This window comes from Opisthocomus hoazin, chromosome 25, assembly GCF_030867145.1.
Source record: "Opisthocomus hoazin isolate bOpiHoa1 chromosome 25, bOpiHoa1.hap1, whole genome shotgun sequence".
Classification (NCBI taxonomy): domain Eukaryota; kingdom Metazoa; phylum Chordata; class Aves; order Opisthocomiformes; family Opisthocomidae; genus Opisthocomus; species Opisthocomus hoazin.
This window is the reverse complement of record NC_134438.1, coordinates 6433689-6450352: the sequence shown is the minus strand read 5'-3', so window position 1 is coordinate 6450352 and position 16664 is coordinate 6433689. Positions and strand designations below refer to the sequence as shown.

At 49.9% G+C, this 16664-nt stretch overlaps 1 protein-coding gene across 6 annotated transcripts in view; it reads left to right on the top strand.

Annotated features, from left to right (window-relative positions):
• The first annotated feature begins 4997 nt into the window (after positions 1–4997).
• The window catches only part of BRPF3 (bromodomain and PHD finger containing 3), a 29407-nt gene continuing 17740 nt past the window's right edge, over positions 4998–16664 (top strand). For 2 of the 6 annotated variants that reach the window (XM_075442698.1, XM_075442693.1), the window contains exons 1-4: positions 4998–5285; positions 10324–11720; positions 13377–13533; positions 14974–15105. In XM_075442698.1, coding sequence (XP_075298813.1) covers positions 10342–11720; positions 13377–13533; positions 14974–15105 — 1668 coding nt within the window. In that variant the 5' untranslated portion in view covers positions 4998–5285; positions 10324–10341. Of the gene's footprint in view, positions 5286–6621; positions 7764–10323; positions 11721–13376; positions 13534–14973; positions 15106–16664 lie in introns of all 6 variants that reach the window. The other 4 variants (XM_075442695.1, XM_075442696.1, XM_075442694.1 and 1 more) reach the window with 4 other exon arrangements.

Genomic DNA, 16664 nt, shown 5'->3' with positions numbered 1-16664 from the left:
GGTAGAGAAGAGTCTTAAAAGCTCAATCTTGTAGAGAAAATTTGAATAAATCTATGGAGACTTTTGGAGTATAGCATGCTCTTTCACACTATAGGAAGTCATCTGTTAAGGTGAAGAACCTGTTCAGACAGAACTCATAAACCACTTTAAATGGGAATTTAGGGTGTGATTTCTTAATCGTCTTGCCCCTCTTCAAAAGGGGATAGGCAGTCCTGAAGAGGATTGGAGTTTGCTGGCTCTCGGTAATGATGGCTGAGGGAGAAAACATCTCCATGATAGAACAACATACTGAGCAATCTAATGGCAGTTGAAGAAGAGCCTCCATAGCTTTAGCGAACGACCTGAGATCCCCTTTGGGAGTTGCATCTGACCAGAGGATGAGCACAGAAGAGGCCCTGGGGACTTCAGATACGAACGGGTGTGAGAACAAGTGTGAACACAATCGTGAACACAACAGCATACACACATTTTGCTGCCAGTGAGTGAATATTAGTCCCATTTGTTTCAGTGATAGCATGGAGAAGTGTGTCTTCAGTATCAGTCTTTCTGCTGAATACACTTCCAGAAAAGATTTTCTGTTTCAGGGCCTGGCTTTCTCAGTAGGTTTTCTCTTTTCAGAGCTTACACTGAATGTCTGAAATTGCGAGAGCAATCTCAACAGCTGGTGTGTGGGCTCCGTGCTCTGGTTTCATTTATTCCCCCACCGACCCTTCAGCACGCTGTCCAAGAGCCCAACCCTATTTCTTCTGCAGTTCCCAGTATCCTGACAGACATGGGTGGGGAGCTGGTGCTCTGCAAGCTCAGCAACGCTGGAGGTGTGCACGTATTTGTTTTTCATGGTATGTACCAGCCAGGAACTCAAAATATTCAGCAGGAAATGGCGCAGGTTGGTAGTGGAAAGACAGTGTCTGTTTGTAAAGACCAACTGTCCCAGCGTTCATATGGCACCTAAGGACATGTTTGAATGAAGAGGAATGAGCTACTTGAAGGGGGGAAAAAAATCATACTCACATTTCATGAAAGGAGTTTGAAAAACACCTACTCAACAGAGCCAGTGACTCAGGCCAAAGCTTAAAATACTTCAAAATCAGCACAAGAAACAGAGGGTGTGTGTGACCCTGACAGGGACTATTAGTCAAAGAAGAAACGATCTTAGGCTGAGGCGCAGGTGTGCCTGTTAAATGACCCACACTGACACATAACTGATGTACATTCCTTTCGCTACCTTTTTTTTCCCCCCCTTGTGTAGTTTACATACTTAAAAATACAAAATGGAGTGATAAAAAAATCACTCAGCCATTAAGTGAACATCCAAAATTCCATAAATTAGGCCAGCCAGAAATATGTTTCCTGTTTATATTAAGGATGTATGATAAAAATTTATATGGATAGAATTTTTGTGCCTACCTCACATAACATACAGATGTTCATCTTGAAATCCTATTTACTTGTTATTCCTGCATTTATTTCTGAGTTTATTATTTAAGCTTTTTTTTTTTTTAATTTGGAAACTGAAGCCTTCATCGTAAACAATCTTTCTGGGTAAGTTTTGACAGCTAATTAGGTCTGTGAAGTTGCAGTTTTATGGGACATATTTATTAGGTACTTCTTGCTGTAAGTGGGAAAGAAAAAGCAGCTGAGGTAATGATTTTTTTTTTCTTTTTCTTCTTAAAGACACTACAAAATCACCAGGATTTTTTAAGGGAGAGACAATACTTGCCACATTTTGGACCCCACCTAGGAACCTTTTGGAAACCTTCTGGACACCACGTAGGAACCTTTCAGTGCAGAGCTCTGAAAACACCTACAGTTTCTTAGAAAACCCTATGCTTATTTTATCCTATAGGAAAAAGAAAGAGAATCTGTTTTCATATTTAACTTTTTCACATTCTAGGTAGCAGACTAAGCAAATAATTTTCAGGTTTTAAGTATGTGATAAAGGGGGAGAAAAAAAAACACAGGAAATTATAAACGCATCTGAGAACTCCAGTGAGATGCTGTACAAAGGATGGTAGCATCTTTCCGTACTTCCACGTCTGACTCTTGCCTGAGCAGCCAGGAAAAGCGCTCCTAACCTCTGCAGTTTCCCGTATCATGGGTCAGTGGAGTGTTGGCTGGTAACGTGATTATGGCTCTTTTTCTTTTCCCAACCAAAAGAAACAAGACATGAAAAAGAAAGATTGAGTGAAGACCAAAATAGCCAGTCCTAATTCATCTTTCCCCCAAACAGCTGAACGCTCGCTGCACTAATTGCAGTTATGTTCAAAGCCATCAGCATTACTACACTGCAAATGTCAGAGTTTCCAGGTGAATGTGGCGTTTATGGGGTGTTTTGCCCAATTTCTCTCCACAAGGCCATTTTCTAAGCACATGGGTTTATACAGCTTTTGATGCAATGTTCAGCCAAAGTGCTGCTTCACAACTGATGCAGTCAGCACTTTCGCTGATTGATAACTCCTTCTTTTGTTGGATTGTGCTCTATTAAATAATACTGAAAGGTTAGTATATATCTTCAACCCTCATTGATTTTCTGTTCAATGAGAGTGAGTTAACTCCTTTTAGCCAAGCTTGGCTGGAAAAATTAAAATCTTTCTGCTATCCACCACAAATTTCAGATCTGACTTCAGAGCACTTCACATGAAAAAGGGTTTTAAAACTGTGATTTGCATGTTAAGATTAAAAAAAGAACACCACTGAGGAGACAGCACTGGTGCTTATGTCACCTCTCTGAAGTTAGTGAGACCGAACAGGGTTATATATACTCCACACAAAACTAGGGTCTTAGAAAGCGCAGCTGAGCACTTACAAATGCAGCCAAAATAAACCGCAGCTGAGGCGAATCGCTTTGAGGTATCAGGCTTTTAACCTTTCGTGTGCAGGGTCCTTTTTAGCAACTCCATTAATTGCAACAGTTCTGAAGAAAATGGCCACAGAACAAACAGCTGTAGCGGGGAGACAAACATTACTCATTTTTGAGGCTTAATGAATCAACAAACCAAAAAGGTCAGTTCTCAGTTCCAAATGATAATTTGCTCCCCTTTTTAAGTATGTTTTATATACTTGAATGAAGATGAAGAAAATTATAATGCGATTGAAGGTGCTCAGCTCTGTTTGAGCTGTCTTGGCTGCTGCTTTCATTTGAAGCGGCATCACTGGTTTTGAACTTGCACCCTTTAAAAACCGGGAAAGCGAAGAAATTGAATTAAGTTGTGCCTCTGGGATCTGAGATAAATTCAGAATGTTTTTTCAAATAACACATTAGTTCCACAGCTCTGTTATAAAACTAAATGATGGATAACGTGTTTTGATGTTCTAACACATGGCCCCCAATCTTTGGAGATGTCTGTACACCGCTTTGTGCACGAGTCATCCCACTGAACTTAACAGGGCTATTCACATGCTTGACATTAAGCATGTGTGCAAATCTTTGCAAGACTGGAACCTAATGTGATTATAATAAGCCAATTCCAGTGCAAATCTATGAGTATAGAGTTTCAAAACTGAGCTCAAAATGAGAGAGTTTGCAAAAGTTTCATATTAAAAAAAAGACACCAAAAGTGCTAGGAAAAAAAATGCAAGTAAAACCAGCTGTTAAAATCCAAGTTAAGTTCTCACATAAAGAAGGAAAATGAGATAGTGAAGTTGCTCCTCAGTGATTGAAATTATTTTATTTACTGTTTAACTGTCTTCCCAACACTCAACTCAGAAGCAGAAACACCTACAGATTTTTGTTTTTATCCTTCATGGATAAGGTCATGCTGCTCCTCCATACCTGTTGTTCTGGGGTTACGCGAGTTCCTGTGTCTCTGAGCATACTGGAACTTTATTTTGAAATCTTTCATAGGTAATTTTTCATGCAGGACATGAATGGAGTATCTTTGAGTTCTGATGTGTGCTGCTTTAAAAAGTATACACAGAAAGGAGTACTTAGAGGCTGACATGTAAGACTTTTCAGCGTTAAGTAACATGTTTTGCCATGCTTTTAAGGCTTCAACAAGCTCTGGTCCAACCTGAACACTTGTCATAGACTGGTTGGCTGCTCTCAGATTCCGTGGTTAACATACGTTAACAGACAAAAGATCTATAGTTGGACTGCAAATGAGGGAAAATAGCATTCGTTTTTCCCTTTGAAAACAATTTGGTTAATTCTATAAATTCAGCTGGTATTATTATGCAATACTCTGCACGATCGTGAGTGGGAGGTGGAGCGTACATATGCCCAAGTATGTGGTATGCTTTATAAAAAATAAGTGTAGAAGCCTCTGCAGTTCTTATCTCACCACTTAGCAAATGTTAGGTTCTTCCCTGCTCATTTCTCTCGGTCCTCCTCTCGCTGTCCTTCCACCCTGTCACACCTCCGCACCTTCGGAGGCCGGCTGGACCTGAAGTATCAGACTAGAAAATAAATGTGGACTGTTACTATTCCCGCTGTTTGTTTGATGTCGCTTGTTTGGGCCAAGGGTGCCAAACACAAGGCTAGAGGCTCTCTGCCGGGCTCCAGCACGTTTTGGGGGACCCCAACGCCTCCCGCAAAAAAAGCGGGTGCAGGATGAAGGCACCCCAGCCAGCCTGGGCCAAAACCCCAGGCTGCCCATCTCCGGGGGCTCCTCCCCCACCCCCCCAAGCCGTGAGGCCGGCGCGGAGGGACCCCCCCCAGCTCCCTCCCGTCACCCCGCAGCCCCCGAGGGCCTCCCGCTCTGCATTGCCCGGGGGTGGGAAGGGACCGAGGAGGGGCGGGCGGTCCCTGCCCGCGGGGAGTTGGGGGGGAGCGAAGCGCGGCAGCCCCCTCCCCCGCCTGCCCGCTGGCTGCCGCCTTTCCTCGCCGCTCGGCCGGGCTACGCCGCCACCGCCGCCTCCATCTTGTGCGTGTGTGTCCCCTGCTCCCCCCCTTCGCCTCCACACGGCACCGGGAGCGCTGGAGCGAGCGGGGCCCCCGGGAGGGGGGGAGCGGGGGGGGGGGGAAGGTGAGGGAGGAGGGGGGCGAAGCGGCACCGGGGCCGGAGCGGCAGCGGCGGGAACGGCGGCGGCAGCGGCATGAAGAGGCGGCACTGAGGAGGCGGCGGTAGCCGGAGCGGACGGAGCCGACATCTTGTGCCCTCCCCTCCCGCCGCCGGCTGGGTGAGCCCGTCCGCCCCAGGGGGGAGGGGAGGGGGAGGCGGAAAGAGAGGATTTAAAAAAAAAAAAAAAAAAGGAAAAAAAAAAAGAAAACAACAAAAATATTCCTCAAAAACGAGGCGGCGGCAGCAGTGGAGACCGCCGCGGCGGCGGCGCGCTGAGGCGGGCAGGTAAAGCGCTGCGCGGGAGGCCGCGACACCCTTCCCTCAGGGGGTCTCTCCTCCCTCACACACCCTCGCGCCGGGGTCGCGGGAAGGTGACCGGGCGGGCGGGAAGGAGCCGGGGGAGGCTGGCGAGCCGCAGCCTCCGGGCCCCCTCAGCGTCCCCGCTCGGTCCCCGCGTCGGCGGGAGCGGCCCGGGGTCCTTCGCCGAGGAGGGGGAGGCGGCGGCGAGCGCCTAGGGAGGGGGAACAGGCAGCGCGGTGTCAGCCGGGCCCCCCCCTTGCCGCCATCTTGGCCCCCCCTCTTCGCGGCTCCGTGGGGGCCCCGCCCACCTTCTCCCACGCTATTGGCCCAGGCGGAGCCGAGCGCGCCCCCCTTTAGACCCGCAGCGCCGTGCTTTGCTATTGGTGGTGGAGCTACGATGGACGGCGGCGACAGCCAGTAGCTTCGTGGTGCTGCCTGAGCTCTCTTTCGCTCTCCCCCGCCCTGGTCCCGCTCTCCTTAGGGACTTTTTTCGCTCCCCGGAGGGGGGGTGGGCCCGCCTGGGCAGGGGCCGGTGCTGAGCACCGGCGCAGCCCATCGCACGCACCCACCGCGCCTGCTCTTCCCACGGCGACGGCTTTATTTTCGTCCGACTCCCTGCTGTGCCTTGACCCAGATCGCTGGCTGCTGCTGGGGCTCCCTGTGGTGGTCCCGTGGCCCTTGCAGCACAGGGGAGCTCCTGAGAGGAGCCCCTGGCTGGCATCTCACACAGCTGATGGCGTGTCATGGTTCCCTGGTCCGCTGCTGAGGCTAGACACAGCTCGTGGTGTGTCATGGTTCCCTCAGCCGCTGCTGAGGCCAGACACAGCTCGTGGCGTGTCATGGTTCCCTGGTCTGCTGCTGAGGCCAGGCACAGCTCATTGCATGCACTATCTGTTGTTGAGCCCAGGCTTTACCTTAACTCCATCCACAGCCCGCCATCATGTCTTGCACTGTCCCTGCTCCGGAGGGAGCTCCCCTCCTGCTTGGCTTGGCTACAGAAATGTTGGGGGGTCAATAAAGATCTCCATGTGTGCCGGGGCCCACAGCGCTGTGACTTATGCTGAGCACTGACACAGTTTGTGGTAGGTGTGAGCGTGGGCTTGAGGAGTGTGTGAACCCTCGGCAGGCGCGTGGGGCGAATACTGGCCCGTGGAACGCATGGATGTGGTGGGAACGTGGAGGGACCTTGATCGGGGTGGCAGGAGCTTCACCCGTTTTTTTTGTTCGGTGAAAGAATTGTGGAAAGGAGGCCGCGACTGTTCCGGGCTGTTTCTTTCCTCTGTCATCCGTTACCTTTATTTTACGGATGTGTTTCTCAAAGACCTCCATAGGTGTGCGTTCCCTGCTGCGCAGGAACGGGCTTTAAATCCCCGCAAACAGCGACAAGTGGCTGCCCGGAGCGGGACGGCGACGAGGAGGGACATCTCCAGACCTCGCTTTTGATTTGGTGTCCTGGAGAGAGGCCGTCTCCGGTAGCATCGGACCCCAAACTTTTTAGGGCTGTATGAGCTGTAGCCACTGCCGGTAGTCACAGTGCAACGGAGTGGGACGAGAGCCACCTTGTTGCCATCTGCTGCTGCCTGCCGAGGTCCAGGTGGCCTTCTCCTCGCTGCAAATCATGGAATGTCTTCATCGTGGAAGGACCTAGCTCTTCACTGGGCTCCCCAAGCTGTGCTGGAAAGGGCCGGGAAATTCCTCCAGCAGCACTGCCTGGAGCTCCAGCCTGGTGTCCTCTGCAGATGAGCAAAGAAACCTGGTGCTGGAGAGAAAATCCTTGGTTGTTCGGCCTGGGAATACTGGATTTTCCAGGCTGTGTGTAGAATAGGGGCCTGTGTGGTGGTGTTACTCGATATGTGGATCTCTGCAGTTTTTTTCAGTGGAGCTTTTGACCCCTTTGTAGTAAATTTAAGTCTCCTGATGTCGGGCTTGGTTTTTTAGTCACTTTTGCAGCCCCCCAGGTGTGAAAGCGGCTGCTTGGGAGAATTGAATGGCTCCTGAGCAAGCTCCTGGGGTAGAAATGAGTTCATGGCTTTGTGTGTTACAGCCGTGTCGTTTGCTCAGTTGTGCTCTCTAGGAACTTCACCCCCCACTCCTGGCGCAATACCCGGTGGAAACGGATGATGGGAGGCTTTGGAAAGCCTTGAGCACACTGTGGCGACGGTGAGAAGACGACTGAACTTTGCTTTCACATCAGCAGCCTTTGTCTGTGGTGGGACAGAAGCAGCACGGGCTGAAATAGCATCTAACCCCACTGAAGTCAAGTCTGTTTAGCATTTCAGCATGCGCAGGTGCTGTTTGCAGAGGAACTCTTTTTTTATCCATGGCTGTGAGATGTTTTCAAGTGTGCCAAGAAGATCGAAACCTTCCTAGATTGCTGCTGAGAAGTTTCTGTGTTGCAGACAAGGTCGCAGTGTTCAGCTCAGTGCGAGTTCAGTTCCTTGCTGCTTTCAAGGGATTTTCGAGGTGGGTGCCTGTGTCTCTCCTCATATCTAGGTGCAGGTCTTATCCCAGGCACTCGGCTCTCACTGGCAGCAATTTCCGCGCCGTTTTAGATGCTTCTGCGTAACGCTAAGTAACTGTGTGTTTTACAAATGGGTTGTTTTGTGGCAGTGGGTTGCTGTGGTGGAAAGCCCACTTTGGGTCATTTCTCTAGACAATGTGCTGATCCTTTCACTAAAGCAACAGGAACGCCGTACCCTTGGTTTTCCCATCAGCAGGTAAATAACCCTTCCTTCAGGTGCTGGTTTCGCTGAAATTTGTCTGTTTCAGCCCTCCCAGCAATCGGCTAACACCTTGTTTTTCCTCAACACAATATTATTTATGAGTGTGGTCAGCTCACACTAATTACTTTATCCTCCAGTATCTTTTTGCTCATTTCTAATTACTTCGACTCCAGTACCTTCTTCGCTCACATCTGCCTGAGTTGTGAGAGAGCTGTTTGTCAGCAGGATTTTCTAGTTTCTTCATTTGAGGATCAAGTTGCCTTTATACCTTTCTTTTAAAATTTTTTTTTTCCTACTGATTGAAACCATTGGAGCTCGCCTGGGACAAGCGCAGCTGGGTGTCTGCAGGCTGCTGATCAAGTGGCTGGTTAGAGTTTGAAGGCAAAGGTCCTGACATTTGTGGTGCTGTGGTGCCTGTATTTACAGGTGGAAATTGTCATCTGAAGTTGGATTGTGCCTACAGGCTCGTTGTGGGGGTGTGTGCTGAAACTGGCACCTGCAGCTTATTTCTGTGGATGCAAGGGAGGGTCTGAAACTTTTCCCCAAAGCCTGTTTGTTTCTTTGGACACATGTCATATCATGGCTTAATGCTGTGGTTCGAACAGCCACTACTTTCAAGAAAAATGTGTCGTTCCTGGAATTTACTTCTTTCTGGAATAAGGACGGGACTTCTTGTAGGCACTGGTCCTGCGAGGTGCTGCTTGCTCTGCCTGACACGATGGAGGGTTTGTGCAGCTGTGCCCTTCACAGAGCAGAAATAATGCGATGGCGAAGTACAAATTACGGGTTTGCAGTGCCTTTTCTTGTCTGTGGGTCCCACAGAAAGGGGCTGAAAGTGTGGATTGCTCTAAAGAAGGGTGAGGTGCTGGTTCAGGCCTCTGCGTGGTGACAGATAAGCTCTGGGCTGACTTATCTCCTCAGGGAGATTTTACATTTGCTTTTCTTTGTTTTTTCTCTGGCTTGTTTCAGCCTCAGCCCATTACCTCCCATAACTCGTGCTCCCATCCCTGACGCTGCCCTTCTTGCTTGCATTACTCACCTGGCTTCCTCTCCGCTTTCCCTTTTTTCTGCCTCTGTCCTTCACCCTCAGATCGCCAGGCTCCTGCCGCCCCCTCTCCGTCCTCCCCTAGCTGATCTCACCAGTGCTAGGCTTCTGCTCCGCTCCCCCTTGACGGGCACCTCCTTCATGTCAGGAGCCAATTCTCAAATAATTATCTGGGTTGCTGATTAGCAGTTTGTGAGGGCAGAGCTGCCTTGGGCTTTTCATTAAGGCTCTGAGCAAATACCATTGCACAGCTCCTGGTGCGGTCTGGAAGCGGTGTTGCTGCATCCTTGCTCGTACCCCTGTGGACCCTCTGTGCAGAACCAGCTCAGGTGCCTGCACGTGGATTGTGGCTCCCGAACCAGTGGCTAATGCTGAGCCAGAGATAGTAAGTCCATGTGGATCCATTCTCCTTGTTCCCATGCTCACTCCACTTCCTCATGGATCCCACCAAAGAGCCGAATGGGTGCACATCTAGACCCATTTTGCATGTTGGGAAGGACAGTGCGCGGTGTCTGCAGCGGGGTGTAAGGAACAGCTACGTCCAAGAGAGAAGGGAAAGCAAAGCTGGAGGAGGATTTTTCATTGTGGGACTTTTTGCATCCGCAGTGTGGGAAAGGAAGAAGTGGCGGTGGCAGCCCCGAGGTGGGAAACTTGGAGCAGCTCCCTCCTGGGCTGAGAGAGCTCTGCTGATTTTCTCATACGGACCTCAGTAACAGGAAAAACTGGGAACAGCTTTCACAGGACAGAAACAACGCTTTCCTTTCCACCTGGCAAACATCCAGCACATTTTGTGTGCTACTGGGGATACAAAAGAAAACCCACAGGCAGAAGACCAGAGGAGAACTCCTCAGTTTGCATGAACTTAGTATATGAAAGGTGCAAGCAGATGCGATAAGCACTGTTTGAATTTCAGGGAATTTGAATGGTTTGCTGAGCTGAATGCACAGCGGAGTGTTTGGATGCTATGCTGTAAAATGAATTTGAGCTCTTCTCATCTGGTGGTGTGGGGGTCTCCTAACACGGAAACAGAGAACATTGGAGGGTGCTGTGCGTTGCTCTGATACACACTGCAAGGAGCGGTTGATATATCCGTTACGTGGTTGTATCTAAGCCGTTGAAGATGTCAACATGCCTGAAATTGCTGGAGTCTCATGCAGAAATGTTGCTCTGTTGCAATGCTGAGTGAGATTTTGAATCTGTGCTGCTCCTTGCTTGTCTCCTTGGCTTACGATGTCCTCTGTGCTGTTTGTTACAGGGTCTCTGGGCCGCAGTGATGAGGAAGCCTCGGAGGAGGTCCCAGCAGAACTTGGAGGGCAGGCGTTCTCCCTCGCCCTACAGCCTCAAGTGCTCGCCGACTCGGGAGACGCTGACATACGCTCAGGCCCAGCGGATCGTGGAGGTAGACATCGATGGGCGGCTGCATCGCATCAGCATCTACGATCCCTTAAAAATCATCACGGAGGACGAGCTGACTGCCCAGGACATCACAGAGTGCAACAGCAACAAGGAAAACAGCGAGCAGCCCCTTTTCCCTTCCAAATCTAAGAAAACACCTTGCAAAGGCAAGAAGAAGGAGTCCTGCTCCAAACATGCACCGGGGACTTCTTTACACTTACCCCAGCCCAAATTCCGTGTGGTGGACTCCTTCAGCCAGCCAGAAGCGGCTCCTCTCCCCGCCGCCTACTACCGGTACATTGAAAAGCCTCCTGAGGACCTTGATGTAGAGGTGGAGTATGACATGGATGAGGAGGATCTGGCATGGCTGGAAATGGTCAACGAGAAGAGAAGGGATGATGGTTATGGGACAGTTAGCGCTGACACTTTTGAGCTGCTGGTGGACCGGTTGGAAAAGGAGTCGTACCTCGAGAGCCGGAACAACGGTGCTCAGCAGTCCCTCATCGATGAGGATGCCTTCTGCTGTGTCTGCATGGATGATGAGTGTCACAACAGCAACGTCATCTTGTTCTGTGATATCTGCAATCTGGCTGTGCACCAGGAGTGTTACGGCGTGCCCTACATCCCCGAGGGGCAGTGGCTTTGCCGCTGCTGCTTACAGTCCCCGTCTCGCCCTGTGGATTGTGTCCTTTGCCCAAACAAAGGTGGAGCCTTCAAGCAGACCAGCGATGGCCGCTGGGCTCACGTGGTTTGTGCCATCTGGATCCCAGAGGTCTGCTTTGCAAACACTGTGTTCCTGGAGCCCATTGAAGGGATAAATAACATCCCCCCAGCTCGGTGGAAGCTCACGTGCTATATCTGCAAGCAGAAGGGCATGGGAGCCGCTATCCAATGCCACAAGGTCAACTGTTACACTGCCTTCCACGTCACCTGTGCCCAGCGGGCTGGTCTCTTCATGAAGATCGAGCCCATGAGGGAGACCAGCATCAATGGCACGACATTCACCGTGCGCAAGACTGCCTATTGTGAGAGTCATTCCCCACCCGGGACGGTGAAAAAAGGGTCTCCAGCTGCTAGCGGTGAGGGGCAGGAGGACACTGTGAAGAAGGAGGGAGAGGAGGAAGCCAATTCTGGCCGTCCCAAAGGGTCTCTGAAGAAGTTGAAGTTGAAGCAGAAGATCAAAAAGGAGCCTGGTGATGTGACCAATGGACGTTCATCTGTGCCTATGGTGACAGTCACCCAAATCCCCTCCTACAGGTGAGTGTTGCAGGTGGATGGAAAGGAGCTGGAGAGCTGGAGCTGGACAGGGTCTCTCTGGGGACTCGGTCCCTCTCGTTGTTGACCTTGGAAGAGCTCTCTCCAGTCAGGACCTAGCAATAACTGTGTTCAGAGAGTGCTCTGCAGAACTGTTCCTGACCAGCGTTCTTCCACGTGAGTGTCACTGGCACACTGGTTTTGCTGCTTTGCCAAGCAGTCGTCCCAAACTGTTGTGTAACGCAGCATCCGTGGTAGTCCCTAATGGCAAACACCCGTCCAGCATCTCAATTCACAGAGGTGGCTGTGAAGGTGTTTTGAAAATACGTCAGGCATTACAAGTTGGCAGGCAGGTAGGGGTCATCCTGCTATTATTATTGTCTTTTTTAATCTCATTTTGTAGTTTCTTAGTTCGTTCTTTTATTACAGAGCACATCAAACTTCTCAGTGTTGCAAGCTGCTTTGAATTTGGGTGTGTATTTTTTTCTCCCAGCTGTCTCTCGTGCAGAACTAGGTAGTGCTGAATTTTTATTTGGTGCCTGAGGCAGTGTGGTGATGTGTTGCCAGTATTTTAACAGATAAGCTTTGAAAAGCTGCTGATAAGGCACCACGTGTAATCTAACAAATGATTTGGAAAGGTGAAAATAGGTGATTTCACTGGTTTCCCAGACTTCAGCTTAATAACATCAGACTTAAATGACCCCCAGGAAAGTTCTTGACACAGGTTGACCATGAGCCAGCAGTGTGCCCTGATTGCCAAGAAGGCCAATGGTGCCCTGGGGTGCATCAAGAGGAGTGTGGCCAGCAGGTCAAGGGAGGTTCTCCTCCCCCTCTGCTTTGCCCTAGTGAGGCCCCATCTGCAGTGCTGTGTCCAGTTCTGGGCTCCCCAGTTCAAGAAAGATGAGGAGCTACTGGAGAGAGTCCAGCGGAGGGCTACGAGGATGATGAGGGGCCTGGAGCATCTCTCCTAGGAGGAAAGGCTGAGGGAGTTGGGCTTGTTCAGCCTGGACAAGAGAAGACTGAGAGGGGACCTAATAAATGTTTATAAAGATCTTCAGGGTGGGTGTCAGGAGGACGGGGCCAGACTCTGTTCAGTGGTGCCCAGCGAGAGGACAAGGGGCAACGGGCACAAACTGAAGCAGAGGAAGCTCCAGCTGAAGATGAGGAGGAACTTCTTCCCTCTGAGGGTGACGCAGCCCTGGCCCAAGCTGCCCAGGGAGGCTGTGGAGTCTCCTTCTCTGGAGATATTCCAGCCCCGCCTGGACGCGGTGCTGTGCAGCCTGCTCTGGGTGACCCTGCTTGGGCAGGAGGTTGGGCTGGGTGACCCACAGAGGTCCCTTCCAACCCTGGCATGCTGGGATTCTGTGAATGTGTAAAATTAAGACTTGGAGACGAACTGATGATTGCGTACATTGCCCATGCTGTGGGAAGTGCTTGGTGAGACCCTCCAGCCGAGCTGCTACTAAAATAGGGATATAGTGTGTAAAGTAGGCACGTATGTCTTTGCGGTGGGGAGATCCCAGGTTGTACCCGTTGCATGGGTAGTTGAGAGCATGCGACACTGCAAAGCTTCGTTGGGAAACCTGGTGGTATCGCCAGGGTTGGCAGAGTCCCGAATGCTTCGCAGTTGGCTCCACGACACCTCTTTGCTTCCTTCAGGCTGAACAAAATCTGCAGCGGCCTCTCCCTCCAGAGGAAGAACCAGTTCATGCAGAGGCTCCACAACTACTGGCTGCTGAAGCGGCAGGCGAGGAACGGGGTGCCCCTGATCCGGCGCCTGCACTCACATCTCCAGTCCCAGCGGAACGCCGAGCAGGTACCGGTCCCCCGCTGAACCCGTGCGCGAGGACAGAGAGCTTGCATGCTGGGGGGAGATGCGCTTGGTGCGTGGCTGGGAAGGGGAATGAGGGTGAAGCGGTCAGAGACTGACCTGATTTGAGTCTCTTTTGGTCTCGTCTTGGTATGCTCATGCCTGAAGAGCTGAGTTAGTGTATCAGTGGGCTGTCTATCGTGCCACTAGATGAGCCAGCAGGTAAGAGTTTTTCCCCTGAGTCAGGAGACCCTGGATTGTGCAAGGATGCGATGGGCACTTGGTGAACTGATCTATTAGATGAATCATAAAACCACGTTCCTCATGAGTGATTAAAGATCCCCTCCTCAAGAAAATGGGTGTTAGCTCCAGAGTCCTGGCCAAATTCCAGTTTGAGTTGTTCTTCCTGCTGCTTGAATTTCTGACCCTCCCATGTGCATTCGTATGGAAGTTTAGACATAATCGTCAGCTCTAGACTCCTTTGCTTCCTCCTCTGAGCTGGTGTCCACAGTCACTCCATCTCGATGCTGTTGAACAGCACTGCGTTTGGCACGAGAAGTAGTTGGTGAAGCAATGAAGCAGTCGGACCCTGCCCTCTGTCATAGCCTGTCAGTAGGTGTGCCCCTTGTGCATGTATGTTTTTACTGTAGTTGGAGGAATTTCTGGATTTCTGCTTTGCACCTCTGGGTGATTAATAATAAAAATATTTCCCACTCATCAGTCTGGAGCTTGGGGAAGGGCAGCATTTCCTTGGTGTATTAAGTTGGCAATTTACTGTAAGTTTGCTCTTAAAAAGAAGTGTCCTACAAATGTAAACCATCAAGATCTTTTGAAGTAATTGTCCTCTCTTGGCAATCATGCGAAAGTGTATGCACTTCAGCTGTGTCCTCAAAACCATTTAAAAAGCTGCGGATTCAGGAGAGGAAGGATGATGGCGTTGTGAAGCCACTGAGCTGTGTCTTCCAAGGTGTGAGCTCATCTCCCAGCGTTGGCTGTTCCTTTGTGTTTCGGCGAATCTCTCCGTGGCTCTATTTCGCGCTGGTTACAAAGAAGATAATAATAGCTCTTTTCTCCCATGCTTTTGCTCGCCTTACGTTTGTACTGTAAATGCTTTGGGCTGCCTCTTTGATGCACAGCAGCCAACAGAAAGAGTTTCCAGCCTCTGTAGTGAACTTGGATATAAAAGCAGGGAGGGTGTACATGAGCGTGCACTGAAGCGTGTTCCCAGGGTGTAGCTACAGTATGATTTAGGCCTAACTTCACAGATAACCTAAAATCCAGAAGGGCTGATGTTGTGTTTGTAGGAAGGAGGAGACATAGTCTGAACAATAGAGAAGTAGACAGGAGGAAGACTATGAAAGCAATTCACAGGGGACGCCTAGAAAGTGAAAGAAACGTGGGAAGCCAGTTGTGTTTTTCATCTCACCCCATGGTTATGTCTTACAGAAGGAGCAGGATGAGAAGACCAGTGCAGTGAAGGAAGAACTGAAGTACTGGCAAAAACTGCGGCATGACTTGGAGCGGGCACGGCTGCTCATCGAGCTGATCCGTAAGAGGGAAAAGCTCAAACGGGAGCAGGTAGGTGGGTTCTGGCTGTCACGTTGCTGCACTTAGCTTTGGTCCCAAGCAAGCACCCTGTGCTGCAAGAGACGGAAGAGGGACACGGCAGTGTTTCTTGAGTCTTTCCCTCTTTCCGTAGAACCTGGCTGTTGGGTGTGCAGAGCAGCTGTCTCTCCCAGTGTCGGTCGCAGGGTTGAGCGGCTCAGCCTCTGCCCTCAGAACGGGTGCTGGGCTGCAGAGTGCTTGGAAAATGAGTTTGTGTAACTAACGGTGGATTTGGTTCCTGACCTACAGCACCCCTTCGGTTTCTGGGCATGGACCAGATGTTTTGTGGAGTAGAACTTTGATCTCCTGTAATGTTTATTTCAGGAGTTTGGTAACACGTGCTCCAGAGGAGAGGTCTAAATCGCAATCCTGCTCTGCATTTCAAAAGCTAAAAATTCCCATGTTTTGCCCTCTAAGTACGTTTTTGAGAGGATGCGGTTTTAAGATGGGGACTGTTTGCTGATTTCTTCTGTGGTCTGTGCGCAGGTCTCCAAAGTTGCACCATTACTGCCCATGCTTGCCAGCTTTGCCAGTTGTTGATCTTTGCTTGCCATGCCTGGTTGGATGGTGCAGCCACCACTGTGCTCTCTGCCACAGAGAAAGACTCGCCCTGCACGGGGTGAGCCTGCGTGTGTGGCCGCAGGCATTGCCTGGGTGCTCTCCCTGCTTCTGGGCGCTTGGGCTGTCTGCAGGGAGCCATGCAGAGGGAAACGGCATCGTCTGTGATCGCAGCCCCTCTGCAAGCTATTTTTTTTGTGGCCAAAAGCTACTCGCAGCTTTTCTGGAGTCTTTTTGATGCCAGCACTGGTTCATTTGCTACATTGCCCCTGACTTACAGCAGTAGCTCAGTCCTGCTTGCTGTGTGGACATATTTTAGGTAGGAGGACGAAAAAAAAATCACCCTTGGGCCTTATTTCTGTTTGCTTTTGATATCTTGATACATCCGTATCATCATTGGCTAAATCCATAAAAGCTTGTTAAAACTATGGTGTGCTTTATAAAAGGATAACGGTATCTAGTTGGAGCTCTATCGCAGCCCAGCTCCAGAGTCCCCCGTCTTTGTTCAGGTTCTTTCCTGTTTTGGGTGGAGAGTGTGGTCTTTATATCCATCTTCATTTATTCTCTTATTGATGCCATCTTGTTGCTGGGCACGTCAAATACAGTTTGTTTTATGTAAACAGACTTGCTTTCCTTTGCTACTGAAGTGGTTGATTTAATGACATAATGAGGGATTATAAGATCAAAGAAATTAAAACATTAAAGGAGAAGTAAGTACTTCTATCCTGTTCCAGGCTCCTTTGAATAGAGTTTCAGTGTAAGAGATCAAACCGGTGCTACGACTTGCTTGCTTGAAATCAAACAGTGGTAGAGGCTTCATAAAGGATGTAAGAAACTGTATGAGGAATTTGTAACGTCTGACCGCTGTTGTTGTTTGGTTTCTGCCTTGAAGTGTGAGAGCTTGTATCTTAAACTTTGTTTATGTTCTTTAGTCTAATTATCGGTGCTGTTGTTCATGTAAATGCCTGCATACT